At 30.2% G+C, this 20,162-nt stretch overlaps 3 protein-coding genes across 4 annotated transcripts; 2 read left to right on the top strand and 1 right to left on the bottom strand.

The window, feature by feature from the left end:
* Positions 1-311: 311 nt before the first annotated feature.
* On the top strand, positions 312-6,714 carry Bma-mbr-1 (helix-turn-helix, Psq domain containing protein; the record flags this gene model as incomplete). 2 transcript variants are annotated; one of them, XM_043073279.1, is made up of 12 exons in its annotated part: positions 312-444; positions 1,418-1,521; positions 2,011-2,245; positions 2,932-3,024; positions 3,537-3,602; positions 4,303-4,549; positions 4,922-5,098; positions 5,282-5,461; positions 5,585-5,703; positions 5,778-5,955; positions 6,065-6,255; positions 6,560-6,714. In XM_043073279.1, 12 exons carry the CDS (start codon positions 312-314, stop codon positions 6,712-6,714), a joined length of 1,878 nt encoding a protein of 625 aa, XP_042929213.1. The 2 variants fall into 2 exon arrangements, with proteins under 2 accessions (XP_042929213.1, XP_001896335.2); XM_001896300.2 differs by having other exon boundaries at positions 3,537-3,734.
* A 4,965-nt stretch (positions 6,715-11,679) lies between these two features.
* On the bottom strand, positions 11,680-12,482 carry Bm1367 (Uncharacterized protein; the record flags this gene model as incomplete). Its single annotated transcript, XM_043073278.1, has 4 exons — positions 11,680-11,755; positions 11,876-11,908; positions 12,052-12,134; positions 12,480-12,482. The coding sequence occupies 4 exons, from the start codon at positions 12,480-12,482 to the stop codon at positions 11,680-11,682; spliced, it is 195 nt and encodes a 64-aa protein (XP_042929212.1).
* Positions 12,483-16,385: 3,903 nt separating this feature from the next.
* Positions 16,386-18,117, top strand: Bm8233 (Uncharacterized protein; the record flags this gene model as incomplete). Its single annotated transcript, XM_043073277.1, has 5 exons — positions 16,386-16,458; positions 16,668-16,754; positions 17,030-17,164; positions 17,252-17,479; positions 17,966-18,117. 5 exons carry the CDS (start codon positions 16,386-16,388, stop codon positions 18,115-18,117), a joined length of 675 nt encoding a protein of 224 aa, XP_042929211.1.
* Positions 18,118-20,162: the final 2,045 nt, after the last annotated feature.

The following is a 20,162-nucleotide window of genomic DNA, read 5'->3' as shown; positions in this document are numbered from 1 at the left end:
AGTGTAATTTTTTTTTGCTGTTTAAAAGTTTTAAAACATTTGAAAAACGAGTCTAATGCTTATTTAGATTTTTTGCATTTCTTTCTGAAAGAAAAAAAAATATGGAATACTCAGTTAAATTACAATTTTTTTTAAATCATTATTAATGCAACGTATCCATTAAAATTTCAACTTCATTAAATGATTTAATTTATTGGCTTAGGAAATCAAAAATGATAGATAGTCAAACAAAAAACCAGACTGAAATTTTAGGTGAAATTTTCTGAAGCTAATTTCTACAATTAGGAAAAGATTTAGAACGATCATCGCTCATGCATTTTTTTTTTCTGACACATCAATTTAGGAGCACACTTGCAGGTTTTGAACAAGTAAGCAAGCGTTATATGTCAAGAAATTCACAATGCCGATCCATTGTCAATGTAATCTCAACTGCTCTTACTGCAGGTTTTCATTTGCTATAATTTAAATAAATATGTAAATTGTCATTAATATTATAAACATAAGCAAATTTTCATCATTTTTGTCTTTTTTTTTCTTCTCCAAAAATATGCATCTTGTAGATTATACAAATCGAATTCTGAATTTTTGTTGTTGGAATATTCTCATAGGCTCTTCTAATATTTTTGTTCTGTTTCCTTTCTTCTCTTTTCTTTATTCCACTATCATATTACTAAATACTTAATTTACTACTATATTTTATCAGCAATATTGCAAATGTTCTTTAATTTTTGAAAAAAGAAAAAACGAAGACGAATAAATTATCAAAAAGATTTTCAGGTTCTCTTAATTTCGAAATCATTCAACATATGTTTTTGGTAGCTTAAATTCAAGATTAGTCTTTGAATCATATTTTTTTTCTTTTTGTTGTTGAATCATAGAAGAAGCTTATAATAGCGGTAAAACCGGTTACTATAAGAATGATTTTTCCGTCTGCATTTGCTGTTATTTTTATTTTATCAATTTTTAAAAACATGCAACATCCGAGAAATGTTTTTCGTTTTTTTTTTTTTTCTCTGTACATTTTTAACATCAATTTTCAAGATTTTTTTTTCGGCAAAATAGCACAAAAATATTATGCTTTGGCACCCATTTTCTTAAAAATAAACATATATATATATTGATAAAATTGAGCGACTGTATTCATTTCCTCCATTTTCTTTAAAAATCTTAGGCCATTGTTCTGATTTTTTCATTTTTTTCGAAAATTTTCCAAATTTAAAAATATCGTTCAAACTTTACTGCAAAACTCATTAATTAGTTTATTTGTAAGCACTTAAACGATTTATCAGCGTGGTTGCATTAGAATGATAGCAGCAAACTGGTTGCTGAAGTGATCAAAAAGATAAAAATGATAGAATTGGACGATTAAAGCAGCTATCTGAAATTGGTTACAATTTAGATGTTTCATTATTTACAGAAACAGAAGCAGATTATAATACAACTGTGCAGGATTGGTCGCCTACCGAAAAATGCCCCTTTTGTGATGGTTTACGGTTATCCACGGATGATTGCTCCGAAAAGGTAGGTAATTAAAAAATTGTCGTCCACTTTCAAGTTCGATTTTACATATCATGCAAGATGCATTATGTAGAATGATACCTGAAACTGGAACGAATAGTAGGGTAAGTGAAAAAGAAGAGGCTGAAGAAAGTGAAATACGGAAAGAAAAATGAAAATTAGGTGGATTAACGAAAGATAACCTGAAGTTACTTTAGATGTGCTCTTGTTTTTCCAAGTTATATTCGATAATTGAGACATATTGTAATGAGCAATCCTGATGTTGCTTTACACGTTGATACAATTTTAACATATATGATAGGGAATTAATTCAGCTTATTTCACGAAAGTAATATTTTCATTAATTAAGTAATGTTATTGATGTCTGCTTTCGTCATACAGAAACTTATTCTTTCTGTCTGTTTATTTGATAAAAAAAAAAAATGAGAAATATACAAGTGAAAAAATAATTGTATTGTTTAAATTAATAAATTTTTTAAAATTTGATTTCAGGATTCCATGAGAATCGAACATGAGAATGAAAGCGCAGCAAGCGATGGTGAATATTACGGTGCCGGTTGCTCCAATCAAGTTAAGATGGAGCAAAATGCAGCAAATAGCTCTCCGGAAAGCACAGGACATCTGGAATCATCCGGTGGTTCACAGTCTCGTCTATTTTACATGCATCCATTCTCAAACCTCTGTACTCCATCCGTCCTTCCTGTGATGACACCATTTGTGCCTCTTCGTAAGTTCTCACGTATTACTTTTATATTTGTGAAATTTTAGTCTAATATATTTTCTAAAATCACACATAAATATCGTAAATTATAAGTTGATTTACTTACAAAAAAAGATAAAAAGGTTCAAATTTTTTTATAAACTAATTTTTTTTTTTTTTTTGTTTCATCTCAAACAGAAAATTGTAATAAATTATTAGTCACATCTATTATAAAAGACCTTTAAATCTCATTGTCCAAAACAAAACAAAATTAAGTTTTAGAATAATATTAAATTTTTGAATAAGAAATTTTGTTCCAAAGGCCATCATTTAAATATGTTCGGATATAGTGAGGAAGATGCATGCAACAAAAGACTGATAAAAATTTGAGATAAAGTCAAATTATTTTACAATATATTTGCCGAAATATTCACTCATATATTTTTCGAAAGTTTTGCTTTTTTTTAAAAGTTGATGTGATGTTAAAAGCTTTTTGTTCTTTTTTCACATTATTGAAAAGAACAAAATTTCAATTCCTTTATATTTAGGTCTAGAAGGCATTGGAAAATCAAATATCAAACTATTTATTATCATTTTTAAATTAAGCAAAAATGTGTTGGTATTACAATATTTAGTATTTTTATACTAAAACTATTATAATATTTAGTAATTTACAAAAATTTAGTGGTTTTATTAAATGAAAACAACTTTAGCTGAAATAGCAAATCAGCTATTTTGTCAAAGCCTTTTACAATGGAGTACATCTAGCTTGTTGCTACAACAAATGAATTCACACCGTTCACCAGGTACATTGTTATTGCTAATTATAAATTTCTACCAAGATAATATTAAGTTATGGATTAAAGTTGAGATCTACATGTCGAAGCAATTGATTGTTCTCACATCATTTCAATCATTTTTTTTTTTCACTTAGCTTAAAGCAGAAAAAAAAAAGCAAAAATTAAGATATCACTAAAATAAAGATAATAAAATAAAATATCCAAATAAAACACATAACATTTAACACACAAAATATTTCAAGACATCCACACTAATACATATGACATAAATACAGAAAAATAAAAAAAAAAAAAACAGAAATAAAAGTGCGTTTTATCAATACAAGATCATAACTGCAATGAATTCTGCAAAAGTACAAGAATGAGCAATCTTGATACCATCTTTTTATTATTTATTAATTACGACTATCTTTCCAATGACGGATTAATGTCGAAACCTGGACTTTGAAATATTGCCACTCGAATTTTTCAGCATAACTTTTTAATTGCACATCACATTTCAAGAAAAATATTTCCAGAAAATCTACACAATTCAATAAGTGAACAGTATCTTTCGGCTTCAAAAAGAAATATCATAATGCAAGGTAAAGAAAATGGTGATACGGAAACGAATCATCTAATTCAACATATGATTCCTTCAATATCTGCTAAAGCAGAGAATGTGATACGGGCTGCTCATATATGTAGTAACAACAACCTTCCAGCTTTACATGCCGGTAAAAAAAGAAAAAAAAAAACTTGCAAATTGACATATTCGTTAATTATGGTAAATTTTGGACGAAGTGCATAATATCTTTCTTAAGAAATGTGACAGTGGTTCATTTTTCCTCATAAGTTACAATGGACTGTAAGTTCTGCAAAGCAGGATTCTTGTTTTCTTGAATGCCGCATCTTCTAAATTTTATAAGAAGAATTTTTAACTTTTTTTAAAAAATCAAACTGTCTTTCTAAAATGTGCTTTATAACTTAGGGATAAGTGATTTTTTATAGGAAGATCATGCAGCACATTAGCTTAGTCCTTGTTAGAGAGAAATTAGAAAAAAACTAAAAAACAAAAGTTAATTTTTTAACTAAGGATTTTTGAAGTGTTTTTATTGAGAGAATATAAGTTTAATCATTATTTGATAATCAATGAAAAGATTAATTCATTTTTTCTTCCAAATCTTTCCATTTAATATTTTAGTGTTCAGATTAAATTCATTAATTTAGGTTTACGTGTAGTTAAATTAAACTGAAGCATGAATTAATTGTAATTTAAGTGCAATGTTGTTGTCTTTCTTGTAGGGTTATCAAAATCATCGTTTGGCAATGAATCATTGTTGGAACGACCAAGAGCATTATTCTACAAGGAAGGAGGGAATAACAGTAATGGGATGATTGAAGAAGATCAGCCATTAGATCTGAGCTCACGTCGTGCGCTTCAAGCGGCTACGCAATGTGCTGTATCATCGGCCCACAATTCTCGAGATGGTAGACGATTGCGTGCATTAATCAATGCTATCTCTGATAAATCACCGAATTCTCTTTCTAAGTACGTATAACATTTTTAGTTTTTTAAAAAAGATTATTGAATTTTCTCATCTTGTAATTGCATTCAAAAATGTAATAATTTGCCTTACCTTCATTCATTTTTTTCAAGCAATACTATATTTGCTCAAAAGTTCTATTCGTTATTCTGTGTCGTAGAAATTGTGCAGTTAAATATTCGTGATTTTTTGTTTTAAGCAGCTGATCACTGATTGATTAATCCATCATTGTAAATCAATTAGTTAATTAAATGGTCAATAAATAAAGTGGATAAACTCATTTATTTCCTTTTCACTTATTAGTGATAAGCAAACAATGCAGCCATACATTTTGATAGCTAAAAATTAAAAAATTCAATTCTAACTGCCACTTTCAGGGATGAGGAAAATAATTCTGCAATTAGCCAAGCGAAGAATATCATTGGAACACGAACTCTCCACTCGTCGATGAGTAAGAGAAACTATACCCAGGCTGATTTGGATGCTGCTGTACGGGATATCCGATGTGGCCGACTCGGAACGCGACGAGCAAGCGTGGTTTATGGAATACCAAGGTTAGTTTCCATTATTACATAGCTTGTTACTACCAAAAAAGAAATTTCAGGAAGATTTAAAAGATTGTACAAATATCTTTTTATCGCAAAAACATACATTTAAGTAAACCAATTTAATATGACCATGAAGTAAAGTGTAACTGAGTTTTGCAATTTTTGTACTTTAATATGCGTGGATTATAGATCAACATTACGCAACAAAATCTACAAGCTCGATGCAGCTGAGGATCAGCGTACAAATGGTACTGGTGGGAAAAAGAAGCGCATAAATAACTTTGGTACCATGTTAACACCGAACAGAGCTCAGTCTCCACCAGCTACTACGGTGCCTTTTCCAAACGATGCTAATGCTGGTTCTACTGAGTGAGTAATTTTCTCTTTGATAAAATTTATTAATCAAGGGGTTTGAAGTGAGAAAATTTACAAATTTACTGTCAAATTTTCAAAAAAAAAAAAGACAAATGTCATCAACTTACTATATTGCAGGATTATTTTACCTCCTAAACAGACACTTGTAGCAATTGATGGTGTGTCTGTGCCGGAAATTATTCAGGAAACTGGTCCAAATAATAAGCCTCACTTTGCCAATCAGGAATCGATTAATGGTATCACTTCTTCTTGTTTTGATATTTCTAAGTCTATGAAGCATATAAATTATTAGCACAATCTTAAACTACAGCAAACGATGAGCCAGTTATGGAAAACAAAAAATCGCTTTGGTCACCATTTGTTCATCGACAAACAGCCGAACCAAAAAGTGTTCATGCGGGAGAAAAGAAAACTGGTAGAAGTCCAACAAATACTACTGAAAACCAACTCGACTGGAAAAAATCGCGTCCGAAACGAGGCCAATACAGGTTTCTCATTTATTTTAGAGATATTTTAAAGATTTTTGTTTGGATTATTTTAAAACATTCGTTATGTTTGTCATCAAACGGTAACTTTCAATTGTTTGATGCACTGCAGAAAATATAAGAAGGATGCACTAGATGAAGCAGTCCGATCAGTTCGACGCGGTGAAATGTCGGTTCATCGTGCTGGTAGCTTCTACGGGGTACCTCACTCAACTTTAGAATATAAAGTTAAGGAAAGAAATTTGACACGTACAAAATGTAAGAAGACAGCAGCAGAAAATATTTTTGAGACAACGAAGTCCGGTAATAACTCAATGGTTTTTTTTTTCTAAACTTTTTTTTAAAAAAATAATTTATCGTAATTTATTACGATCGTTTAACCAAAAACTCGAAAAACTACACTCATATTTCAGTAATTTTAATTCTCCGGAGTAAATGAAAAAGGAAAGAATTTGATGCTAATGTTCATAATTACACTTTCATGTAACCCACATTTTTTCCGATATCAAATATGTCTATTTAATTAGTTGTGCAATATGCTAATTTCAAACTGTATGCTCACTTTCGAATTTTTTATTTCAAACTCGAGAAAATTATACTTTTTCAGGTCATCGTACCAATTCCAGTTATATAGAGAGTTCGCCATTGAAGAATTCACCTCAGCAGCTACCGTTGCCGAATCCAAAGATGAATGATATTGGTGCAGCACCAGCTATGAGGGCAGTTGTATTGACCTCTGCGACATCTGCAGTTCCTTCATAGAATTTCTGTTTTGTTTTTTATCAATATTATAATTTATATTTTAAGTATCAGTTTTACTGTTTGAGTTTTCTTGACGCATAATATTGTGATATCTTTGATGTGATAGTAATGTGTGTGTTGGACACATTTAATTTGTTTAGTGATTTTATCACTTTCATATCAGATTTTCTTGTTCAGTGACAAACAAAAATTAATGAAGGTATGAGACATTTTGTTTTTCACAACATTACTTTTACTGTTTCCAAAATAGCAGATTCAATATCCTTGTTTTCATTATTTCTTCTTTACATTAGTGCACACATAATGAGTTCAGATCCATTTCGAGAAAGCATTTTGTTGCAAGAGCTATATTTTCCGGAGATTTCATAGCAGATCATTTTTATATTTAAATCATATTATTCTAAATAATTTTCAAAACTGTAACAACAAGTCAACCGGCTGGTAGGTAATAAAATGGAATACTTTATTTATATGATTTATCGATTCATTTTCTTCCCAACCTTTTCTCCACCGTCTTCTTTAATTGTTTAAAATTATAATCTTCAGCCACCAATCATTCATCACATTTCATGAATTTATTGATTAGAAAACATAAAATTAAAGATCGAGCTTCTTTCAATTGCAGATTCTAGATAGTAGTTTCAGTGTCATTCTAAATAGTTTAAATGTTAGAGAAAATTACTGCGTCATTTTTTCTCCAAAAACTAGATTTAAAATCAAGTATAAAGATAAAATCCATTTTTACAAACTAACTGCCTAATTCGACTCTTTCTTTTATTATTTGTTAGCTTTGCATATTTATTAACTTATCCATATCGGTTTAAGTTTTTTGTTTTGGGATGGCTCTTCTATTGGTTTATTAAAAGTCTTTTGCACTGCACAGGATAGACACGCCAAATATTGAGTCTCCAGTACTTCAAAGTATCTAGCACGACAATTCTTGCGTTTTATTTATTTCTTTAGAAACTTGTACATTGTTTACTCCTGAAACTGGATATATTTATTTATCAAATTTGTTAAACTTTAATGAGCTGAAACATTCAAGTATTTCTCAGATATTCTCGTGAATTAAAATACGCTCTCATAAGCTTGTGAAAGTAAATTTTGGGTAAAACATATTAAATCGCTTTCCATAACTATATAATTCAAATAAATTCAATAAATTCATTCGACGCAAATTCACTGATGAAGAGATGGAAAATATTTTTGATCAAATAATACACTGCGAACAAAATATCCTAATTCCTTATTGTTTAGTTATCAGATGTAATCATAAACACATTATATTATTGGTATTTATTTCATACATACTTCAGTCCTTTGAAATGTGTCACTTATAGTGAAATTTTTTAAACAATGGTGCTCAAAAAAAAAAAAGGAAAAAAAATTATGGGTTAAATTTCTTATTTGTTCTAAAGCATTTATTAAGTACATTCGATCAAGTATGCATTTTGTGCACTTTTGCAAAAAATGGATTTTTACTTTCGAAGTTTTGAGGAAATCATCAACTTCATCAATTATTGTTTGCACTGATTACGGTGATTCAGAAAATCGCCACCGTTTCAAGGAAGCCAAATAATGAGTGTCAGCTATTTCTGTTTTTACGTTGTATATTTTTCTATGCAAAATATTCATGATAATGAGTGTCAGTGATTGGTATTTCCTTAATTTCATGGTGCATTTTTGTTAGCAGAAAAAAAAAAAACTTTATATATATATACGCAGTTTCAGCCAAAAATCATTTTATTTGTATTGCCATAATTCATCACAAAACTGTCACTTACAAAGTTAGAAAATGCAACCAATGATGAATTTAATTTTTGAAGGAATCAAATCGTAAATATCACACATAACAGTAACAGCAGTGGCAAGGCCCACTTCACTTAACTCATATAAAAATTAAAAATAAATAAATAAAACGTGATTGGATGCGCGAAAATAATACTTTAATAAAATATCTTAAGAAATACAATATGTTACCATTAATTTCTTGCTAACAGATCTCTATTTCTGATATACCACTCATTTCATAAATAATCATAACACTATAAATTAATGCTCAAATCCACTAGGGTATCTGGATTTTTGAAAAGAAGAAAGCGCTATGCAGAAAATATGTCATTTAATTATGATAAAGTCTCATTAAATCCCGCACACAATTATTTCTTTATTCAGCAATTCTTCATTTGAAAATTTCCGCTTTGACGACTTGCGTTTCCCAAATAAATTAATCGTGTTTTCAACCCAACTACCAGTTCTTAATAAATCACAACACCTTGCTATAATGTTTTACTTGCTTTTCTGAAACGGCGTCCTGTTTACCGATATGTTCATAAGAAAGTCTTACTAAAATTATTAGAATTACAACAACCTAAAAATTAAAATGCGCTAAAATTTTTTCACTTTCAAAAAAGTGAAGACACACAAAATTTAATATTTCAGTAAGATAATTACCACACTAAATGTTCAAATTAATTTCAAACTAGCGATTATTTAGATATATTTAGGCGCAAAGAGATAGCTAGAACCAATTTATTATCAATCAGCATTTACTGTGAAAAAAAAATTAATATTATAAAAGGCAGCTTAACATATATGGGAGCATAAAATCAGACAAACTGGTATACCGCATATCAATCACTTCCTTTTCTGCATGTCAGACATGAAAAGCAAAATCAACGTAAAGCATGCGAAAAAGTATTTAGAATATAACTACGAAAAATTATGTAATAACTGAAGCTGACAAGGGAAGCATATAATTAATAAAGCTACAAAAGAACCTGACTGGATAAAAATAACGACAAATGTGCAACCAGTAAAACCAGAAAAAAACTCCATATGATGACAATAAACGAAATAAAAAAAACATGCTGCGAATGATGTTACTAAAAAGAAAAGATATGATCCCCAAAAAAGTAAAAAAAAAAACGGCAAGTAAAACTTTTTCAAATAATAATACAAAAATTTTTTCCTTCCTGTTTTGAAGCAACATTTTTTAGTACACACAGAGAGGTAAGCTGATTAGCAAAAATCAAATATTCTCAAGTGTTCAAAATTTAAAAGAGGAAAAACACTCTCATGGAGGAATACTCGATCTTGTATAAATCCATATTCTTTTTTTCGCAGAATTCAAATCACGCTTCTGTCTTTCATAGTGAACATTTTGAATGAAATCATTGAACTAAAACTGCTGTCAGCATTTCAAGTTTTCGTCAGTAAGAAACTGTCAAAGGAAATTATAAGTTTTATACATGTTTGTAGATGGGATAAAAACATGACTTCATTAAACTGTGTCACTAATTATTCGGATTTAATTGATGCTGATCCAGTACAATAATGAAATATTCCTTTAATTATGCAATATGAAATTCGCTACCTAACTACTTGATACTTAAACTCAATATAATAATATATTTTTAAAATAATTTATTGCATAGCCTTAACAAACTAATAAATTTTAAAATAGCTGATAATCACCTAATAAGCATAATGTAGCCAGATTCCAAAAACAATGCAGAAAATCGTAGTCAAAAAAATCCCACAAACAAGAGAAACAAAATGAAGCATCTATGAAATACTAATAAAGTTCAAAAAGGAAAAGGATAGCGATCAAATATTTGAAAACACTAGAAACCTTGAACATAAATGACAAATTAATCAAAATGAAACCCAAACTAGAAAGATGAGAGGTTGAATTTTTAAAAATCCATTCTCGTCAAAAAACCCGGTTCATATTTACTTTTTTTTTTTGATTAGAACATGAGAATAACAATTGTAAGATACATTCATTTTTACAATAACTAAATCACCCCTCGTCGGAATTCAGCTTTGCTTTCTTATATTTTGCTCTTGTATTTTTTTATCATTTTTATATCTTGCTTTTTCATCCTTTTATCACTCTTTTATCCAGAAAAGTAATGCCGACAATTCTGAAAAAAAAAAAAAAAAAAAAAATCCACTCATAAGAAAATTGTTAGGCTAACTTCATAGCTTCTATTCGTCTAGCTTCTATTTCAATTTGCACAAAACTTAAATTCGTAGAAGTTGCAAACAGCTTACTCAAAATGATGACATACCAGTCTACGGGACCTAACGAATTTTCACAGACTCTCGAGCACCGACCGAAAGCACGGAGTCCAACAACTGCATTTACCCGTTTGGTCGCAGCTGGCACAGTTTTTGGAAAGATAATTTTTGCGAAAAAGCAACATTTAGAAAGCATAGCTAAGAATCATGAGCTATACCATTACTCTGACTGTGCATCTTGGACATACATGCTATCCACGCTTTTATTGCATACAGCAGATGCCGCACGACAACTTCCATCGTTTTTAATTTTCTTTCCTTTTTTGTTATTTTAACGGAATTTACATTACTGCAGGAACTGATGTTTTTGATGAAATAGACTGGGTTTATGCAGAATTTGTGTTTAGAAAAAAAGTATTAATAAAAATAAAATATGAGATAGATCATCAGTATGGAGAATCCAAATTTGAATATTTCATGAAATAAGACGCAATGTATTTCTGCAACCAGTTGGAATTATAAACTGTTAAGTATATGACCGTCCAAAAAAATTAAATCTGCTGAGCATATGATCGTCTAAAAATATTAAAGCTATAAATGATAACGCACTTTTCAACTTCAATTACTATGTATGCATCTACTTAAGGTGCTGCCAAATCCCTTTGTAGTCGCTCTAGAAAACTACCCTTATCTGATGGTGAGAAAGCTTCAGCACCACTTTAGAATTTTCCCCTTCACAGGCATAGCAACATACTGGTATCATAGATGACATTCCCCGCTCATGGCATCAAATCTATCAGTGAGCATTTTAATAATGTTGTTGTAACTCTATAACATCGACAATAGCTTTATTGGTCTTGAACAATATCGTAAAAAGAAGGAATACTACACAGTAAATATTAAATTATACCAACAATCTGTCGAACACCCATTAAATTGTCATACTTTCATGCCACTATTTATCCTCAGAGGAGCTGCCTCTCGTGTTCTTGAATATCGAATTGTCGAATCGAATCTGTTCAAAAAGCGCTGAATAAAATCTGTCCATATTAAAATTCTTCTGTTAATATACTCCTTCTAATCCTTCCACATCTCCTCATCTTTTGCTGATAAACTCCATATCCAGGATAACTACCTGTGATCCTTGTTCTGCTGGCCGGAAGTGTTCCTGTAATTACACACAACCTGTCAATCGATGTTGAATTTTGACTCATGCTTGGATTGCAACGTGCCGCTTCGTTTTATGACTGGTTAATCTCACTTGTTTACGAGTGAGTCAAGGCGTTTTAAAACCATTTTAAAGCTACTTACCTTATTTGGTCTCGCCGACAAATCTTTTTTTGTCCAGCACTAAGCAAACAATAAGAACCGCAATGGTTATCGTCCTCGACTGTCTGAAATTAAATTAAATGCAAATTGATTACACTCACAAAATTTATAGATGAGATTTGCGAACATTCATATGTCGTTTTTACCTCCTTAAAATAAGTGGAAGCTTACAAGACTAGCAAAACCTTAAAATATTCCTAATCGCCCTCCACGTCATAGTACATATGAATCCATTTGAAAAAGAACAATGCTTGCTATATTATTCCCTCTTATTATTCTATGTATATATATATTGTCTAAAATTCAAAAAACTATAGCAAGTTCTACTCCAACATCTCTACCGTTATTTTAAGAACTTTTCATCGACATTTGCCTGAATGGAAACAAAAGATGAAAAGAAAAAAACAAACCATATGTCCGTGTGAGACAGCAACTCGACTTCCCTTTCTCCACCCACCTGTTCCCTCGTCCCATTCATCTCCTTATTTTTTTTTTTTCTTTTAGGATTTTTATTTTTTTTTTCAAATTTTTTTATCCTCTCAAACTTATTTTTTACTTTTTAAATTAATTTTTTTTTAATTGCCTTCCTTTAAAAAATTTCTCACTTTTCAAAAATTTTTATTTAAATTGTTTGTTTTATTTTTTTTAAATTTTGGTTTTTTTAATTTTATTCATTTTTTTCCAAATTTTTAATCTTTTAATTTTTTTTTCAAATTTTTTAAAAGATTTTTTCATTTTTTTTTTTATTTTGGGAACTAGCCCTCTTCCTTTCCCAAACATGTACGATCGGACCATCGGGTCCATCTGAAAAACAACAATGGTTGTTACATTATTCCTCGCATTATTCCACACATTATCTTGAAATTTAGGATTAAGAACTTTAACAAGTCTCAATTCAACATTCTTAACGTCATTAAAAAAAAAAGCTTTTTACTTCTCCACCGCATAAAGGAACCAAATATAAAAATGAAAAATGAGAGGAGAAAATGGTCAACTACCTAAACGAACTTTCTTGTACTATCAAACTGCTACAAGTTTCATTCAATCTCCGCCACCTCTAATTTTCTGCACACAGACTGATCCATCTGAAAAACAACAATGATTGCTGTATTATTCCCACTTATTATTATATATATATATATATATATATATATATATTGTCTTAAAATTCTGGAACTATAGGAAAGTTCTATTCCAACATCTTTAGCGTCACTTAAAAAACTTTCCATTCTTCCGTTCACATTCACCTAACAAATCAACATTGCATAAACAAACATTCTGAGAAAAGTAAAAAAAACAAAACAAAGCACCTGCGCATGCGAGACAGCAGTGTCCACCCGACCTCCTCCTTCCTCCATTCCTTCTTCCCGCCCGCCTCTTCTTTTTTTAAAAGTTTTAATTTTTCAAAACTTTTTATTTAATTTTTTTTTGTGAATCCTCCATCTCCGCTTTCCTTTAAAAGATTGTACTGAAATGTATATTTTATAAAATCCCATGTATTCACAAAACACATGCAACAGAAAGTGCCACGATGAAATAAGCCTCACATGATGATATTTAACCTGTTAGAATACATTGCTTCTCCTGCATTAAATCTGTCATATAATTAAAAATTTTGTCCTCAAGAAACTAAAAGTTACCTTATGTAATTTGTAGTACGTTGGATACACGTTTAGTAAATGCCAAATTCGACTTCGATTATATTACGTCACATGTCATACCAAACTCAATTATTACTCCTCATAATACATCATTCTTTAAATGTTAGTATAGATCATATCACATTTAAGAAAGAGGGTAACAGAAAAAAGTATGGACTCAAAAGAAATATGGAACTCAGCTTTCAACTAGAAACTATGAACAATAAAAAAAAAAACACTAGTAATCTTTAGTATTTACATTTTATACTCTACAACAAAAACTTCTCTATATCACTACAGTTACAATTACAATTTTTCAACTTCAACAATTCATTGGTGATTTCATAGGTAAGTCGAAAGAAATCTGTATTTCTACTTATCCTATTGTCACTTACTGGTAAGTAACAGATAGCTAGCTTTAAGCTTTTCAACAGCTCAATTACCGTCACAGAAGAAAAAGCTTTATATCAGCAGTGAAGATACCACAGGAAGGCAATCCTTGCGCCACCCTGTGTATACCTGCATTACTTTTATCATTTAGAAACTGCTCCAACTTACAGCACTTCCTTCACTTTTCTGCAACACGACTGATTACAGATGTGAAGAAGCTCTTTGACATAATTATCATAAAATTTTGTTAGTTGTTAGCCATCGAAAAGGGAATGATTCACTCAGATAGATGAATGGATCGGTTCATTTCTGTTTCATGAATTAGCTATCTGTAACACGACAATTTCTTACCTTATCAGCAGGAAATTCTTCCAGTTCATTGTATCTAATTGGTTTTTGTGCCATTGTTTTTTGCTGTAAATGAGACAAAGAAATTGTTAGAATATAGTAAGACAAAAAGACCAATTTGCAATACCAAAAGGGAAACGCGAGCAACGGATATGTTTTTACGTTGTGTAACCACACAAGCGTTAACGTGATCGATAAACGTCAAAATGATGAGAGAGGATGTTAAAGAGAATGTCAACATTAACTGTTATGGAAAGATGAGTGAAGCAATATGATAAGGTAAACTCGTGCAAATTAATGAACATTTTAACCTAAAAGATGGAAGAAGCAAAAAAGAGGAAAAAGAGAAAAAGAAAAAAGACAGAAATGAAAAATAAAACATACATTTTACAATTATAGATAATATGGCAAATTATAAAAAAGAACTCATCCAGAAAATCAGTCAAGAAAATAGGAAATCATCAGGAAATTTTTTCTCTCATTCTTCCATACTTACACCTTCATTTTGTTTTACTTTTCAAGCAGTATATTTAATCAGAAATATCCATGTACACACATATAATCGCTGATTGTAGAATTACGTCATACAATCATCTAAAAAATAAGATAATTAATTAATTATAAGTTCACTACTTCTCATCACTTCGAAAACGAACAATGTAGCTGTTCACTTTCTCAAAACAACAACAAGCCTAAAACAATTCAAAATAATCGAATAAAAGATTTTACGCAGGGTCGTTGAAAAAAGAAGCCGTAACAGAATTACGATACTTGAATCACTTTGTAATTTGGAATTCGTAGCAGTTTTTAGTTATAAAGATTTATAAAAGTAGATTTAAATGCTTGTTTTATTTTTTAATCTTTATTTTTTAGTAATAGTTTTACATCACAAGCATATTCTTACAATTGGATCAATTTTATTGCAACTTATAAAATCATTGCTTTCATCATTAACACGCATGTTGTAAAATTTCATGTTTTTTTTTTTTTTCTTTTTTTGTTCTTGTGATGTTACGTCCATTTTCATTGCTACTTATTATTACATAGAAACAATCGATCACTTAAGGTGGGTCAGTGATAATTTTTACTAATGTAAACTGGAAGTAAAAAAATCAATGAAATGATTTAAAAATTAGCGTAGCATTTTTATTGTCAACTGTTTTCCTGAGAAATAAGAAAAGAAAAAATATTTCAGGAGCTGTAATATATGATTTGGTTAAAATTATTCTGCAATTTTGTAAAAATGTTCAATATACAAAGAAATTTGAAATCTGCAAATATTATTTGATAGCAATAGCACAATCATACAGACAGGTAAGTCAAATACTACTTTTTGGACATATATATGATAGATCCGTTTTATATCTGCTCGTTTTGAGTCTAAAATTAAATATCGTTTAACAAGTTTATTGATTACACACTATTTCTCTATTTTAAACTGATAATTATATTATCATTGCCAAGTTCAACCTGAAAATGTATTAATTATATTAATCAAAAATTTAGACTTGCCACCTCAGGATGATACTTTTAGGAAGTGTTGCAGGTCAGCTTGTCTTCTTCCAGCAAATATGCGTGATTTTGAACGACCAATATTCTTCATCCCTGTGATATTCCTCACTTATTGGCAAATTAATTCTAAATCATTAACTGTGCAACCAACCAGGAAGCAAATTCAGAACATCAATAGAAGACAGTAAGGAAGACGTTATAATATGCAAATTTTTCGACTCACATTTATATTTCATAATTGGGATGAAAGTGTTATTGTTTGGTAATAGTGAAAGTTGGATAGGTGGTGGTCTTATATTTTTGTTCATATATGCTTACGGATTGTTTTACAGTGAAATGGGAGGAAGTTATTAGCTTGAAAAGAAAAGGATTTATTATGTACCGTATTTTGTATCACTTGAAAATGATTCGAATGCATTTTTAGGAATGTCAGCTAAACAACAGACTGGAAATGTCGCAGCTCCTGTGGACAATGGTGAAGTAGTGCGCATTATGGACGGTAAAAATTATTTAATTTAACTTCTTTTCATAAAAATGAAATGCTTCAACTATTTCAAAAATAGTTTTGATATTTTAACAAAAATATAGCATTTATCTATTATATATTGTTAACTGAAATAAGCTATGGTACACATAAAAAAACAAGAAATGGAGATGATCCCAAACCTTTCATCTGAAATTTTAAAATGTCATATATCTTCTTTATAGATGATGCACGTATAGTACGTTCCAAGCCACGTGCTTCTAACGCAACGAAAAAGAACCGAATCAACAACAATAACTCGAATAATACTGGTTTGTCTTTTCACTTTCAATTTTATTATTTATATGCACATGTAATATTACGTGTGACAAATTGAAACATGCAAGACACGTGTAATTAATTGAACAATGAAAGAATTAGGTTGAAAAATGTACAAGACTAACCGTTAGTGATGATTAGATAGCAACTGGTTATTTACGTATTGCAAAGTGTGAAAAGTCTAGGTAATAATAATAATAATAATAATAATAGATAAGAATGGCAACTTTGCACATTTCTTGATGGCCATTTTTTGGTAAATGTTTAGGTGTTCCGCTAGTTAGCAACGTTGAGGATACTCCACCGAATGTCGTCTTCGATCAACCGAACCGTCCTCACGTGCAACAACCGTATATGGCTCATAGCTGTCGTCCGAATATGACACATCCAGTAGTGATCGGCAGTGTGAACCGCTCTATGTGTACAAAGAATTTCCTATTATTCTATGAGTTGATGAAAAAATAAATTTTATAAAATTGTCAACTTTCAGATATGCCAGTGCATAATCCGCCACCTTCAACATGTTGGTGCAACGGAATTTCTGACGATATACGAGCGATTAAGGAGACACTAAATTCGGTTTCCAATGGGATTCACTTAATTCTTCAAAAAGTTCACATGGATCAAATGAACAATGCACAAATGATGTCGCAAATTTTGCGAACCGTTGAAATGGTTGCGGACACTGTTAATAATATGTCATTTGTGCAGTTCCAAGGTTCAATTTTGAGCATAGGACTTTTTCTTTCTTCTGAATAAATAAAAGAGAAAAAGTGAACGAAATTAGGTTTAAAATTAATTGAATGAACAAATATTCATAACTGATGAAGCGTCAATGATTTTCACTTTGGTTTGCTTACTTTCAAAGTCACACTGCTCCGTTGCTTTTTCATCAGATTTAGCATTCTAGATTGCATCTTAGTTTCACTTCTTCCAATTTTCATTCACGAATGTATCGTTCCTGTCTTTGTGAATTAATCTTTCTCAAGATAATCCCTGTTTAGGGGAGATGTGTGAAAAGAATAAAAACACATTCTTAGCTTGATATATTTTAAAGTAATAAGTAAACTTCTCATCAAGTTTTTCCCTTATCTGAAATATATCTTTGTGTTATTCAATCATTCATTCATCTATCAGTTCGATTTTAAGCAAATGATAATTCCTCAAACTGATTTTTTTGTTATTGAAAACCAATCAATTTTAGCATACGATCAGTATTATGATGGATCTGGCGTGGGAAATCCTACCGGAAGTCTGGATGGAACGGTTCCTCCAGAGACGTGTTATGAGCAAACTGATGAGCAGAACACGCCGATTGAGCATGTAATGAATAACAGTTCACGTTCCTATCCTTGAATAGCAGGACATTTCAGTGTAAAAGTGATATGTCAGTTAATTCCTGTTTTTTCCTTTTTTTTTTATTGCTAACCTGATGTTCAGTTTTTGTGCTTTCTAATAAATTTTTTTTTTTAACAAAATTGCAGTTGTATTTTTACAAGATGGCAAGTCTGTATATCCCACATTTCTCTCCAGTAATCAGTTTCATCATTAAAAATGCCTTAAAAGTTGAATCAAAACACTCTTGACATCCGGAATTATACTAAATGCTGCTTATGGAACATGATGAAAAACCGAATGCTAAGTCTAAATTTAGAGGTGCAGTATTTCAAAATACAATTGTAGTTACTACCAGCTAATTTCACATTTTATATTCTCTCTAAATTTTGACAATCAAGATATGAAAACGGAAAAAAGATCGTTGCTTAGGGGTCAACGCTCAACATTTACAATAATACAAGTATATAACATACATAGAACGATAGGAAATCATCGTTATGAATTAATTACATAGATTGGAATGATTCTAAAATATTTTTATCCCTCATATAATATATACAGCAAACATATCAAAAAACTATCACCTGACATCCCTTCCAAGAGAATTTGAAATGTGATGAAAGACTCTATTCGATGATGTCACATCCATCATCAAGGAAAAAACTGGAGATAAAGAAACTCAAAAGTTTCAGTTGATGAAAAATAAAAGCAAATTATTACACTGAAGATTAATTTAAGTAAATATGCTGCATAAAATAGATAAGGTCGGTAAATTTATTATTCCTATAATGTCATCCAATTCTAGAACAGTAAAAGCAACCATTTTTACTGTCAACAGATAAAAAATCTACATTAGAACGAGTCGATAGTGGTGACAATTTTGTATATTCACATTGAAGAAAATTATTCTGAATTTAGAGCTAGAAAGTTTTGAGTTAACGTTTGAATAACATTAAAGTGATTTAAATTAAGGATTATTACACTTCACATTACCTTACTTTCACCACAAAGCTTGGTATTATTCTATTTGTTATATCATAATTTGAAATATAAACTAATGCTTAATTATTGCTTTTTATAAAGAAAAGCAAACTATTACAATAAGTAAACTGAAGTGATATTTATAGGTAGTGTAGAAATAACTTACATGAATGAAATATTGTTTTAAACAGTCGAACATAATTGATGATTTAATTAATATCGGACAAATAATCAGCAATTTAGTGACTACTACAAATAAATTCTTGATGGGTAACAGAGGATTTAATTACTGCCGAACGAATCATCATTAATTCTGCACTAATCATCTTCCAGTTAGTGATAACAGACTGTTTAATCAACACTGGACTTAATGGTAACAAACGAATTAACATCGGAGACATAATCTGCTAGTCAGTGAGATGATTTTCTTTGTGCCAGACAAATGACATGTTAATTAATGATTTGTTAATGTGTATTGAATGCAAGATAAATCGTTTGTATAGGTGACAATAAAACAAATGATCTCATATCGGACGAATCATGTGTTAGCAAATGGTGACAGATGATTTACATAGTACTTTATATATTATCTGTGATTCAGTGATAACGGTTCGTTTTTATAATACCGTAAAAAACGTTTGTCAGTGGATGATAACTGGCAGAATGCAGTCAACGTGACAAAATTTTGTGAATTAGATTTCAGTTAAAGCTGAAGAGATTGGAACTATCTGTTTACATTCAGTTGTCATTATTATCCATTTCGAATAAGTGAATGTGCATTTGGGTTTGTGAAGAGAGAGGACATCTAAACTTTGATAAATCATAAATGAATTCCGCTAAAACAGAGACATCTTAAAGTGATCGAAGGATTGATTAATGCAAGAAAGAAATGATGAGCTAAAAGGCGCATATATAGATCATCAAATTTACCTTAAGTATGATATGAAATGCTAAGTCATTATCGGAAAAGTAAAATCACATTAAATCAGTTCTATCGTTCATGATCAAATGAAATTTAAATTGACCGAATTATAGAGTATGGTACGCAGGAAGGAATCAATAAATTTATAATAAAAATTGTT

This window comes from Brugia malayi, assembly GCF_000002995.4.
Source record: "Brugia malayi strain FR3 genome assembly, contig: Bm_v4_ChrX_scaffold_001, whole genome shotgun sequence".
NCBI classification, from domain to species: domain Eukaryota; kingdom Metazoa; phylum Nematoda; class Chromadorea; order Rhabditida; family Onchocercidae; genus Brugia; species Brugia malayi.
The sequence above is the reverse complement of the archived record's forward strand: the minus strand, read 5'-3'. Positions and strand labels throughout refer to the sequence as shown.